Source organism: Engraulis encrasicolus, chromosome 5 (genome assembly GCF_034702125.1).
Source record: "Engraulis encrasicolus isolate BLACKSEA-1 chromosome 5, IST_EnEncr_1.0, whole genome shotgun sequence".
In the NCBI taxonomy this organism is placed as follows: Eukaryota; Metazoa; Chordata; class Actinopteri; order Clupeiformes; family Engraulidae; genus Engraulis; species Engraulis encrasicolus.
The window spans coordinates 16,340,917-16,353,416 of record NC_085861.1 but is presented as its reverse complement, the minus strand read 5'-3'; the positions used below and the strand labels follow the sequence as shown (position 1 = coordinate 16,353,416).

The following is a 12,500-nucleotide window of genomic DNA, read 5'->3' as shown; positions in this document are numbered from 1 at the left end:
GATAGGTTACAGTTCTACAACTTCAGAGTTAGTTGTGAGATCTGAGCATTAGAGTCAAGAAATCGTGTCACAGATGACATTTTTGTGCTAAAGCAGTTGAAAAATAAATCTGTCATGTCATCTTTTTTTTCCTGCAGTTGTTCAAAGGACACGTTTGAACAGTTATATGTTTTAAGATTCTTCAAAGACTTCATATCAAGGTCAAAGAGCTGTATGAGGTTGTGCACAGGTCGAGAATCAGGTTAATTGGGTTCTCCAACTTGACAGTTAGTTGTGAAATCTGAGCGTTAGTTAGGGGTTAGAAATCGTGCCACAGATAAAAAAAAAATGTGTGCGTAAGCAGTTGAGCAGAGATGTATAAAGTAGAAGTAGAAGTCCTCTTACAGATGTAATTACAACACCAGTAGCGTAAGATTACATGGTTTCAACTTTGTAATATCATACTGCCCGTGTACTAACATCTCTGAGAGTTACTTCTACTTCTACTTCTAACCTCTACCTTAATTTCCCTCTGGATCAATAAATGATACTCTACTTTATACGACTCTGCCGTTGAAAAAAAAAGCTGTCATGTAATCTGTGATTGTTTAGGAAAAGTGTTCCAAACGCCAGCCAAGCTGACGCTGGTGCAGGGCCAGAACGCCTCGCTGGGCTGCTCTGTGGAGCTGGAGCAGGGGCACCGGGACCGGCCGCGCTGGGTCACCTGGCACCGAGTCCTGAGCTCCGGCACCGGGGAGCAGAGCGAGGTCAGCTTCCCAGGCCCGACGCACCGTTTCCGGATGGAGCACGGCAGCAAGTCCCTGGTGATCTCGGCCGTGGAGCCCGGGGACAGCGGCTGGTACTACTGCCAGGTCACGGTGCAGAACCTGGGGGGAATGCAGAAGGGGAACGGGACACACCTGGAGGTCCTGGGTAAGAGTGTTTGTGTGTGTGTGTGTATGTGTCTGTGTCCGTGTGTGTGTGTGTGTGTGTGTCCGTGTGTCCGTGTGTGTGTGTGTGTGTGTGTGTGTGTGTGTCCGTGTGTCCGTGTGTGTGTGTGTGTGTCCGTGTGTGTGTGTGTGCGTGTGTGTTTGTGTGTCCGTGTGTGTGTGTGTGTGTGTGTGTGTGTGTGTGTGTGTGTGTGTGTGTGTGTGTGTGTGTGTGTGTGTGTGTGTGTGTGTGTGTGTGTGTGTGTGTGTGTGTGTGTGTGCGCGAACGTGTGTGTGTGTGTGTGTGTGTGTGTCCTGGGTAAGAGGTGCATGGTGATGATCGTGTGTGTGTGTGTGTGTGCGTGTGTGTTTGTGTGTGTGTGTGCGTGTGTGTCCGTGTGTGTGTGTGTGCGTGTGTGCGTGTGTGTTTGTGTGTCCGTGTGTGTGTGTGTGTGTGTGTGTGTGTGTGTGTGTGTGTGTGTGTGTGTGTGTGTGTGTGTGTGTGTGTGTGTGTGTGTGTGCGCACGCACGTGTGTGTGTGCGTGTGTGCTTGCGTACATGTTCACTGTTAAAAAATGATATCAGTGATAAGTCATGATAACTTATATGGTTAATTAATTTTGCCATAAAACTGTAAAAAATCATCTTGGTTAAACTTGAAATCACACGTTTACCAGCTGCCTCAGAATTCCAAGTTAAATTAAATCCTTATTGTAAGTTGTGTGAAGCTTTGTATTGAAGCTTTGTGTTATTTGTACACAAGCTTCACACATCTTACAATAAGGAATAAAATCAACGTTGAAATCTGAGGCAGCTGGTATTTTTTACAGCGTAGGTATTATTTATCATTGTTGTAGTCGTAGTTCAGAAACCTATTAGTTGTATAATGGATTGTTTATAGTATTTTAGTAGAGACTACATTTGCATGTATTGATTTTCAGGCTAATGCGCAACATTGATTACATGTCTAAAAGAGAGGCCGTGCGTAACTTTGCATTTGACAGTGATGTGGTCAATCAATTGGAAGCAAATTAAATTGTTTATAAATTAAGAAATTAAAAAAATCAAGACTTTTAAAAAGCTTTCACTGTGACATATTTGACATAATGCCCCAAAACATTTAAGGTTACTTTGATCTGCCAGTTTGATCAATGATTTAAGTGCATCAACTTTCATACATCTAATATCACTGCAAGCAGTCTGAGGTTAGTGATTATTTTAATAAATTATTATTTTGACCAAAAAAAAAACCACGAATTACCAGGATGTATATGTATTTGTGGGAGTGACACCATGGGGAGTTGTAGAAACGTAAAAACGAATATTTTATTTCACTGAAGGTATATGAGTTAGGTAAGTTACGGTATAAGAAAACCCCTGAAGATCATACATGTAACCAGGCCCGCCAACAGGTGGGACAAAGGGGTATGTTGTCCCGGGCCCAGGGAAATATGGGGCCCAAAATTGGGTCCCCTTTGCATTGCATGTATTGGATAGGGGGCCCCTTCAGATTACTTTCTCCTGGGGCCCAGCAAAGGCTGTCAGTGGCTCTGAGTGTAACTACTGTATAGCAGGTTCAGCAAGTGCGGAGGCACAGGTGCCTGTGACCTTCAGAGCCCTGTCACCGTCCCCAAAATGAAAATAATGAGGAGTTCATTAAACTGTGATTTGGCTTCATTAAATTCTAATCTGGTTGTGAGAAGAATTGGCCTCTCTCAGCTGTAGTAAGTTATCAAAACTGCATTTCCTCAGCGAGAGTTAACCTTGATGTCGATAAGATAAGATAAGATAAGATAAGATAAGATAAGATAAGATAAGATAAGATAAGATAAGATAAGATAAGATAAGATAAGATAAGATAAGATAAGATAAGATAAAATTGTATTGTCTATTACACATTAAACAGAAAATTGTCTTTGGTGTTGCTTCGGTCATTCTCACAGACATTGGACAAGTCTTGACAAAACAGGACAAGACAAGACAATACATGCATGCTGAGGCTGCATACCTGGTCATTGTTCATCACGTTTTAAGTAGGGCTACAGCTGAGGGGATGAAGGATTTCTTGTATCTGTTTTTGTGTGCCAGTGGAACATTTAACTGTCGACCCGATGGTACCATGACGTGAAATATCCTACAACCGTGTCAACCTCTGAGGCCCCGTGGTAAAAAAACTTGCATCAGGGCCTGTGAATGCTGAAAATAACTTACATGATAACAAAATATACTGTGTATATTGTGCTTGAGTGAAATGTGAAAGTAATAACTTCTTTAGCTTTGACAAGGACTAATGTGTAGGGCTTCCAAAACAACCGCCTACATTAAATGCTACACAGCGCAGCCTTCAAAAGTTGCTTTCAATTTGTCCATGCGTGAGATACCTCTTGACGCATTTTGAGACAGTCATTTACTGAACAACATTACAGATTGATTTCATTTCAGACAAAATAGAAACGCTTGGGCTTGAAGTAATCACGCACAGACTGGATGGCAGATATTATGCAAAATAGAAAACATTGCTACAGCTGCAACTAACTTTCAAGGAGATTAAAATTGATTTTTTATCTTATTTACATCTACAAAGTAAAAATGTAATCTCTCCGTAAGGAAACACTGGACTAAACTGACATGAAATGGAGTTTTATTAAATGTCCCTAAAAAGAGAAAAGGGAAAGTGCGGCTGGAACACTAAAATGGCTCTGCAACACTGGTTGAGGAATTAAAGTGATTCATCATCGTGCTGAATCGAGCCTTTGTGTCAAAACAAGTGGTGTGTAGTCCTATCTACATTTTTAACAAATCATTTTAAAAAGGTTAGTTCAGTTCAACCAGGTGAGGAATCTGATGAACAAGAAGTACAGAAGTCATTAAAACATTTTTTCAAGGTAGGCCTATTTCCAAGAATTTCATAAAACAGATAAGCATTTCAAGCATTTCTTAAAACAGAGAAGCGTATTTTGTTGTTTACCATGTATGATGTATATCTGCATAGTGCACTAGTGGAAGAGTGCACTAATTGTTCCAATGATTACAATAGTAGAACTACTACACTAATATAAAAAAAATAACAGTCTTCACTATATTACAGCACAGTCATTGCCACCCTGGTAACTACAGTATGTATACGTGCATATACTGTACCTACTTTCCTGTAAACTGTTAGACATGGCCCCTGTTTTACATATAGGCAGGTGAATTCAGGTGAATTGGGCCACTTTGGGCCATTCACTTATACGCAAAAGTGGGCCAATTTACCTGAATTCAATTCACCATATATTATATTAAGTTGACCTGTATCTTCACTCTTCCTCCTCCTCTTCCTTTGCCTGCAGTGCCAGTGCCCCCTAGTGTTCCCATGCTCTTCCTGCAGGTGCCGCCCAGCCACAGCCAGCGGTCCCCTCCACAGTGGAGTCTGCTCTGTGCGACCGAGGGCTTCTTCCCCCGCACCCCCAGCCTCACCCTCAGCTGGATACTCACCCAGGGAGGGGGGCCGCCACAGCCCATCGGCTCCCTATGCTCCTGGGGACCCCCCACCACGCCAGAGGTCAAAGGGTCATACAACCTCACCACACCCACGCCCTTGCTGCCGGAGTTGGATCCAGCAGGCTGTGTTGTGACCGTGGATTCAGGGCCGGTTGTGAGCCGGTGCCGGCAGCTGTATGAGCTGGGACAGCTTGTTAGCGTGCTGCAGCTACCACCTCAGGCGTCGCAGACTGATGATGTCACCTACACGTGCACTGTGAGCGGCCACCCGGCACTAAGCGCTGACCTGTCTGCATCTTATGTGCAGGGTGAGTTGTATGTACTTACGGTAATGTGTACAGTACACTGTGTATTGTGTACTTACAACACACAGACACACACGCACATGCACATATACGCACACGTACTACACACGTACGCACGCACGCACACGCACGCACGCACGCACGCGCGCGCGCACACGCACGCACACACACACACACACACACACACACACACACACACACACACACACACACACACACACACACACACACACAGTAGATAACCCAATTAGTGAAACAGCCCGAGTCTATGCCTAAAACAATTACAGCACTGCACAAGATAATTTAATCATTTCTGTCTGTGGGAGTAAGTAATTACCCATTTAACCTATTTTTTATTTCTCCTCAGAGGCAAGTCCAAACATTGTGATAGGCCTACTGAATGTGGTTAAGATGGCTGTCATCTGTGTGCTGTGTCTGTTCCTCACTCTCTCAAGTGAGTCCACTTCACTTGCATAAGCAATAAGAGTTTGCCAAAACGTTCATTTGCAGTAATTATTGTGTGTGTGTGTGTGTGTGTGTGTGTGTGTGTGTGTGTGTGTGTGTGTGTGTGTGTGTGTGTGTGTGTGTGTGTGTGTGTGTGTGTGTGTGTGTGTGTGTGTGTGTGTGTGTGTGTGTGTGTGCATACAGTACATACATTACTTCTCTTCCTCCATCTGAGGCTATAGGCCAGTTGAAAGTATATTTACAGTATGTCTTCGTCTTTATGTCTGCGGAAACCCCCTGCTTTCATTTCCCCCTCTATGCCAAATGATCACTCCAACTGTACACTGTTCACTCACTTTTCATATGTTTACAAAGCAAATTGTTCATAAAACAGAACAGTAATTGTGCATGTGCTCATATGTGGTGTGTTGTCTTCCCACAGCTACCAGATGCAAGTGTTGTGGAAACAAAGGAACTCGCCATCTGTAAGAGCAAATGCAAACATTTCTCTATCCCCAACTCTAACATTGGCTATGTTTACATGAGACATTTAATTCAGAATTAACTCACTTTAAATCGGAATGAAGCTTAATTCCGCTTTAAAAACGTAATGTAAACACTTCACAATTCAGAATTAAATGAAAGATCAAAGTGAACTCCATGGAACATGATGTTTCATTCTGAATTATTCATTTGGAATTAAAAATGTCATGTAAACGTAGCCATTCACACACATACTGTACAAACACATGCATCCTTATACCAGTAGCCTACCAGTTCATGCTCTCATTAAAAAACATGTAAACAGTGAAAATAAGTGATCATAAAAGAAAGGCCTGTTTTTCAACTGCATGTACAGGTACAGTGCAGCTTATTCCATTTTTGCTTTTTACAGGAGAAATCACACAGGATCTTAGAGGACAATACATTCCTGTCATTGAACTTCAGTTACACGACTCGTCATGACCAGACAGAATGTGATGTTCTTTAGTTTAGTTTTTCCTTTTTATTCTTCATCTCATAAAAAAAAAACATACACAGTAAAATAAATGCAGTATTAAGTCAGAGAGAATATATGGTCCCAATCCCTTTTAGTGTTAAATTCAACTGTTTGAGTGTTCAAGTAGCACCGCAAAGCCACGTATGCTCTAAACAGCTATGCATCCAACTCTCTATGTGTGAGTTCAACACTCAAATAGATGACGTTGAAGAAGTTAATCCATTAGGACCATGTGTTCTCATAATACCGTTGAATCAACTACATGTTTCACTGTGTACCGTACATTGCACATTGTGTACTTGGTCATATGTTATACATATATGCTGGCTTTTCTTTGTGGGGCCTACTGCAGTTTTTATTAATATTTGGGCCATGCTACCTACTGTGCGGCGCAATAAAACAGCACTGTGTACCTACACGCTCGTGTCAATATTGTGTTTCCCTGTAGGCATATGAGTGTCTCATTAGCTTGGGTAAATGATGTCTCATGTGGCTATAGCTCTCCAAGCTGATGTTTTCAATAAGCAGCTTTCCAGAGAAGTGCCTGTCACGTGCGAGATGATTAGCGTACTACGTGTGACACGTGTGGTTGATTTAGACTATCCATTTATTACCTTGTTGGTTCATATAGATTATCCTTTTATGACCTTGCTGGTTGATATACACTATCTTTGCTGCCACCTTATTTTCCCACCATCATTCAATTGCAGGTGTTCTATTAGTCTATATCTTCAAGAACCAAACTTATCTGCCTGGCACTGTGTAAATATTTGATTAACGATCTGTAGATGTTTTATGACTGTACGAGTTGGAGTGGAGATTGTGGCGGTTGTGCCTGAGATGAAAACAGAATCTTCAGAAGAGTTAGAGTATGCACATCCCACCTCTCTGAGGCCTGGTGCAGGACAAAGGCACCTCTGATAGTGGAAAAGAGTAGAAGTCACACACTGTAGCTCCGCTTTGAAAATGTATTCAGGTCATACAATGTTTCGACCCAACAGGGTCTTCCTGATGAAGACCCTGTTGGGTCGAAACGTTGTATGATATGAATAAATGTTCAAAGCGGAGCTACAGTGTGAGATGAAAACAGGCCATGTTGGAAGGTGGGGGGGTATGAGTGGTATATACACCAGCGTTTCTCAATGGGGGCTCTAGAGCACATCCCACAGGAGTCATTAGGGAGACCTTGGGGGGCATTGACAGGGGGCGGTGCTTAGCTGCCATTGGGGGTCATTAGTTTATTTTATTTCTTAATACTAAGGGGGGCGTTGATGGGCTTATGATGAGGTCAAGGGGCGTTGGGAGGCTTATGATGAGATCAAGGTTGAGAACCACTGGTATAGACCGATGGAAGGACGGGGGAAAGCATATACACATAGGACAAATAGTGAAAAATGTTGTGTTAATTCAACAATTAGAGAGGACTCTGGGACCAAATACAGTTTAGAAGATGTTAAATTGACTCTATGAGTGTTGATTCAATGCTACATGTTTTACTATAGGCCTACAGCCAGAGGGAAATATAAAGAAAGGATATGAGATAAGAAAACTCTGTCAAGTTTTTTGAGATTTTTTTAAAATAAGTTTTATACAAAAACACACAAAGGCATACTGTAAAGTATGTGCCCAAATAAAACACCATGTACATTTTGAAAAAACACATAAAAGATACGGGTTTCGTACAGAGAATGCTAAAGGGTGAAGGGTGAGTCTTTGTTGTTGAGGAGGCAGGTGTGGAGAGGAGAAAACATACAGCATGTAGTCAGCGCTTTAGTTTCCTGAGATGGTTATTTGAATAACTGAGCTGTTTCTGTGAGGTAGCAAAAGCTTCCTGTGTGTGTGTGTGTGTGTGTGTGTGTGTGTGTGTGTGTGTGTGTGTGTGTGTGTGTGTGTGTGTGTGTGTGTGTGTGTGTGTGTGTGTGTGTGTGTGTGTGTGTGTGTGTGTGTGTGTGTGTGTGTGTGTGCGCGCGTGCACACACGTGTGTGCGTGCATGCCTGTGAAAGTGTGTGTGTAGGAAAAAGGGAGGAGAGAGAAAGAAGACAAAACAAAGCCAAGGAGAGGCAGAAAAGACTCAACTTCCACTTAATCAAAACAACAGCCTCTGGTGGAGCACATGGGGCATATGGACATAAACAAAGAATGTTATCAGTTCCTAAGTAGCTTTTCACACACAGTAGGCCTATATGCACAAGTGAATCCCCTACCCAGAGTTCATCAGTGTCTGCTTGCTATCACATACATTACTGTGCAAACAAAATAAAGAAAACACAAACATCAATATAGCCTACAGTAGTTCACACACAGTAGTCTGACTCACAATCGCTCGATACATTCCAGCGTAGCCTGACTAGAGGTAACGATACACATATCAACTGTTCTGCAAGGCACCGACATGATTGACTCCTCATTTTTAGATGCATCCTAGGATCTCTATAGGAGGGTATGTCCGTCCGTCTGTCTGTCTGTCCGTCCGTCTGAAATGCATTGTTTGTGTGAAACACATTCTTTGAATTTAATTCCCTCCTGTGTCCACAAGGCGGCAGTGCATAGACAGACACATCTTTGTCAGCCTGTCGGACTTTTTTGATGAGGTGATTAAGAAATGTTGCCAGATGGTAATCCAAGTTCTCTTGATGAAAAGGTTAAAGTGATAAACACAGCAAACTACATCTTATTGTGTCCTTGCTCAGAAACAATGGCCTCGCTTGTATGGGACATTTAATTCCGAATGAACTCTGTTTAATTCTGAATAAAACTCCATTGAGCTTTGAAAACATCATGTAAACACTTCACACAATTCGGAACTAATGAAAGTGCAATGTAAACTCCACTGAACAATTTCATTCTGAATTATTACTTCGAAGTTAAAAACATCATGTACCAACCTGGCCATTGATCAAAACGTTGACTTGTGTATCAGCCCCTTTAGAATGGCGTTATCTGGTAGGCATAGTCTGATTACTCAAACTCCATTTTGTTTCATTTCAGTTAGATCAAAGTATCGTGTATACATGGCTTTCAAAACTATTACTTGCGTCGAACTGAGCCAATAATGTGAATTGCAAATGATAAAAACTCTGCCCAAGACAACAATGTGAATTTCTCTGAGTAGGCCTATGTGTACGTGTACTCAGTGCACTGTATTTTTAGTGGACCTCTTCCTTTGTGAAAACATGCATGCTATATGTACAAAGCGTATGAAGTGTATGCTTATTTTAGCGTTGACTCACTCCTCAACAGACCAGCAGGCCAGGCCAGCATCCTCCCTCAGCTCTGGTGGGGTTTTTGTCTTTCTCACCTCTAACTGTAAAGTCTTTATACTTCCTGTCAAATACCTACAGTACATGTTATACCTACGCAGGTGATCTGGCATTTCCGACTGGCCTCAGATAGCACACATAACACATAACACACTATTTGTTTTCATTTTGGTCAGACCTTGTGGGGGGCCAGAACCTTGCCATCCAAGGGCCGCATCTGGCCACAGGATATATATGCTATCTTGTGGGGCAGCCGTGGCTCAGTGGTTAGAGCACTGGGTTGGCAACCCAAGGGTTCCCGGTTCAGTGCCCGACCGAACCATGGCTGAAGTGCCCTTGAGCAAGGCACCTGACCCCCACATTGCTCCCCGGGCGCCGCTCAGCAGGCAGCCCACTGTTACGGACTAGTGTGTGTACTTCAATGTGATTCACTAGTCCAAATGGGATAAATGCAGAGAAATAATTTCCCCTACCTAGGGGACCAAAATTGGCTCCAATCCAATCTTCAGTCCACTGAAATTCAATCTATGAGCTGTGATACAATACAGTACATGATAGCATACCTCAAACAGAATGTGAAATATCTGAAAATAGGGCAAGGTTGGTCCCACTATTTACATTTTATATAACTTCATTCAGATTCATATTCAGTATGAACCTCAAACCCCCACATGCATACCCCAAACCCAACAAAGGCGCAAGCACATTGGAGTCACAAATGGATAATATAATAAAATACAGTACTTAGTATAGTGAGTTAATGTTCGGACACAGTCTGAGGGTACTGACTTGAACAGCTATTGGAAGCGTTTCTTCATGTGGCTGTCACCCAGTCACCCGAGTTTACGCTTTAAAGGATTTCATTATTTACATTCAAACTAAAGTATGCCCTCACCATAAGACAAAGGGGTACGGGCGTCACGTGTGCCTCTCTCTGTCATAGAGCGTTGACCTGGTCTGGTTGCTTGGGTAGAGCTGCTTTCTTGTCGTGTCCATCTTCCATCCTCCAAAGGCTGCAGCAGCAACAGCAGTAGTGCATGTCCACATGCGACTGCGGGGAGGCGGATGAGGATGCGCCGCCGCCCCAGAAGCGCTGCATGCAGGTGTGCGTGTCCACATGCGTGTGCGTCTGCGGAGAGGCGGATGCAGAGGCGGACGCAGATGCGGATGCGCCGCCCCAGAAGCGCAGCATCAGCACCCGACTCCAGATGCCCTCCAGCATCTTGCCCAGCGTGCTGCGCACCTCCGGCGACGACACGTAGAAGATGAAGGGGTCCAGGCAGGCGTTGAAGGTGCTGAGGAGCAGCGCCAGGTCGCGCCAGCGCGGGCTCCTCTTGGTCACCACGCCCACCACGTGCGACACGTTGTAGGGCCCGAAGCAGAGGGCGAACACCACCAGCGTGCCCAGCGCCAGCCCGATGGCCCGCAGGCGCCGCCGCCGGCTGATGTTGGGCAGCCGCAGCAGGATGCGGATGAAGTTGACGTAGCAGAAGGAGCAGACGACGAGCGGCACGCAGAAGAGCACTATGCAGAGCTCCAGCCGGTACGGCAGCAGGATGGCCAGCTGCGCCTCGGTGAAGTTCTCGTAACAGACGTTCGAGCGGTGCGGATGGGGACCGCCGGTGAACGGATGGAGGTTGTCGGCGACGTGTGTCTGCTCCACGCTGGTGCTTCCGCTGCTGCTGCTGCTGCTGTTGCCGCCACCCCATTCCTCGTTCATCATCACGTGCTTGTCCCCGACGGGGTTGTAGTAGGGCATGATGAAGACGATGCTGAGGTGCATGGTGCAGATCACCCAGATGAAGATGCTGGCCAGCACGGCGTAGAGGGGGCGGCGGCCCAGCGAGTGACGGATGGGGAAGGCCACGCCCAGGTAGCGCTCCACGCTGACGGCGGTGAGGAAGAGCGTGCTGTTGTAGATGGTCATGTAGAAGACGAAGCCGGAGAGGGGGCACAGGAAGTAAGGCATGTTCCATGTCATGTGGTTGGCCACTTCCTGCATCTTGAAGGGCAGGAAGACCAGGAAGAGCAGGTCCGAGACGGTGAGGTTGAGGAGGAGGATGTCGATGGGCGTGGGCTTGCGGCGCACCTGAGATTGGAGTAGAGTACAATAGAATAGAATAGAAATAGAAAAGAATAGAGAACAATAGAATAGAATAGAATAGAATAGAATAGAGTAGAATAGAATAGAATAGAAATATGTTTTTCAAAATGCTATGTACAATGTAAATTAAGATACTGTAGGCATATGTAATGAAATTGAAAGTATTCATCAGAGCAACAGGTTTATTTTACAACATAAAATAAAGAAACTTCATTCCTCCAGGCATGTACACAAACTATACTATATGACAGTTATAATGACAGGAGAAAACATTTATTTTTGCACACCAAGCCCACAGAAACACGTACACACACCCACTCACACAGACACACACACACACACACACACACACACACACACACACACACACACACACACACACACACACACACACACACACACACACACACACACACACACACACACACACACACACACACACACACACACACACGTTCACACACACACTCTTACCTTGCAGATGAAGGTGTAGAAGGCCAGTATGTTGGTGGGGAACCCCGTGAGGAAGGTGATGATGTAGACAGAGAGGCACAGCTGTGTCTGGCACTCCTGCATGGTGATGCCGATGGCGATGGCGATGGCGATCAACTCAGCTCAGCTCACCACAACTCTGCTCTGCTCTGCTCAGGGGCCCGCAACTCTCGGACAGTGCTGATTGGTTGGGCAGGTGCTATGTAGGCCTATTAGATACGCTGGCTGATTGGTTAGGAGGGGATTCGGTATGATGCGTTCAACCAATCAGATGACACCTCACCTCAGCTCTGCTCAGCTCAGGGGCCTGCAACTTTCGGAAAGCGCTGATTGGTTGAGAGGGGCAACGTATGATGTAGTCAGCCAATTAGATGTCACATATGTACCAGTCAGGGTCTTAGGGTTGTGCTGGCTGATTGGTTGGGAAGGTTTTGGGTATGATGAGGTCAACCAATCAGATGACACATAACCATGCGATACCATCCGATAACTCTTTGGGTATC

At 44.6% G+C, this 12,500-nt stretch overlaps 1 protein-coding gene across 1 annotated transcript; it reads right to left on the bottom strand.

Annotated features, from left to right (window-relative positions):
• Positions 1-10,338: 10,338 nt before the first annotated feature.
• LOC134448811 (free fatty acid receptor 3-like) lies at positions 10,339-12,248 on the bottom strand. The gene is made up of 2 exons (XM_063198469.1): positions 11,980-12,248; positions 10,339-11,490 (listed from the first exon to the last, which is right to left on the bottom strand). The coding sequence occupies exons 1-2, from the start codon at positions 12,079-12,081 to the stop codon at positions 10,339-10,341; spliced, it is 1,254 nt and encodes a 417-aa protein (XP_063054539.1). The 5' UTR covers positions 12,082-12,248.
• Positions 12,249-12,500: the final 252 nt, after the last annotated feature.

What these genes read in the sequence shown, in the direction of transcription:
- LOC134448811 (XM_063198469.1), bottom strand. Translation starts at nt 12,081, where the DNA reads ATGCAGGAGTGCCAGACACAGCTGTGCCTCTCTGTCTACATCATCACC. An exon ending in TCTACACCTTCATCTGCAAG is followed by an intron (nt 11,491 to 11,979) that starts GTAAGAGTGTGT and finishes CTCCAATCTCAG; the next exon opens with GTGCGCCGCAAGCCCACGCC.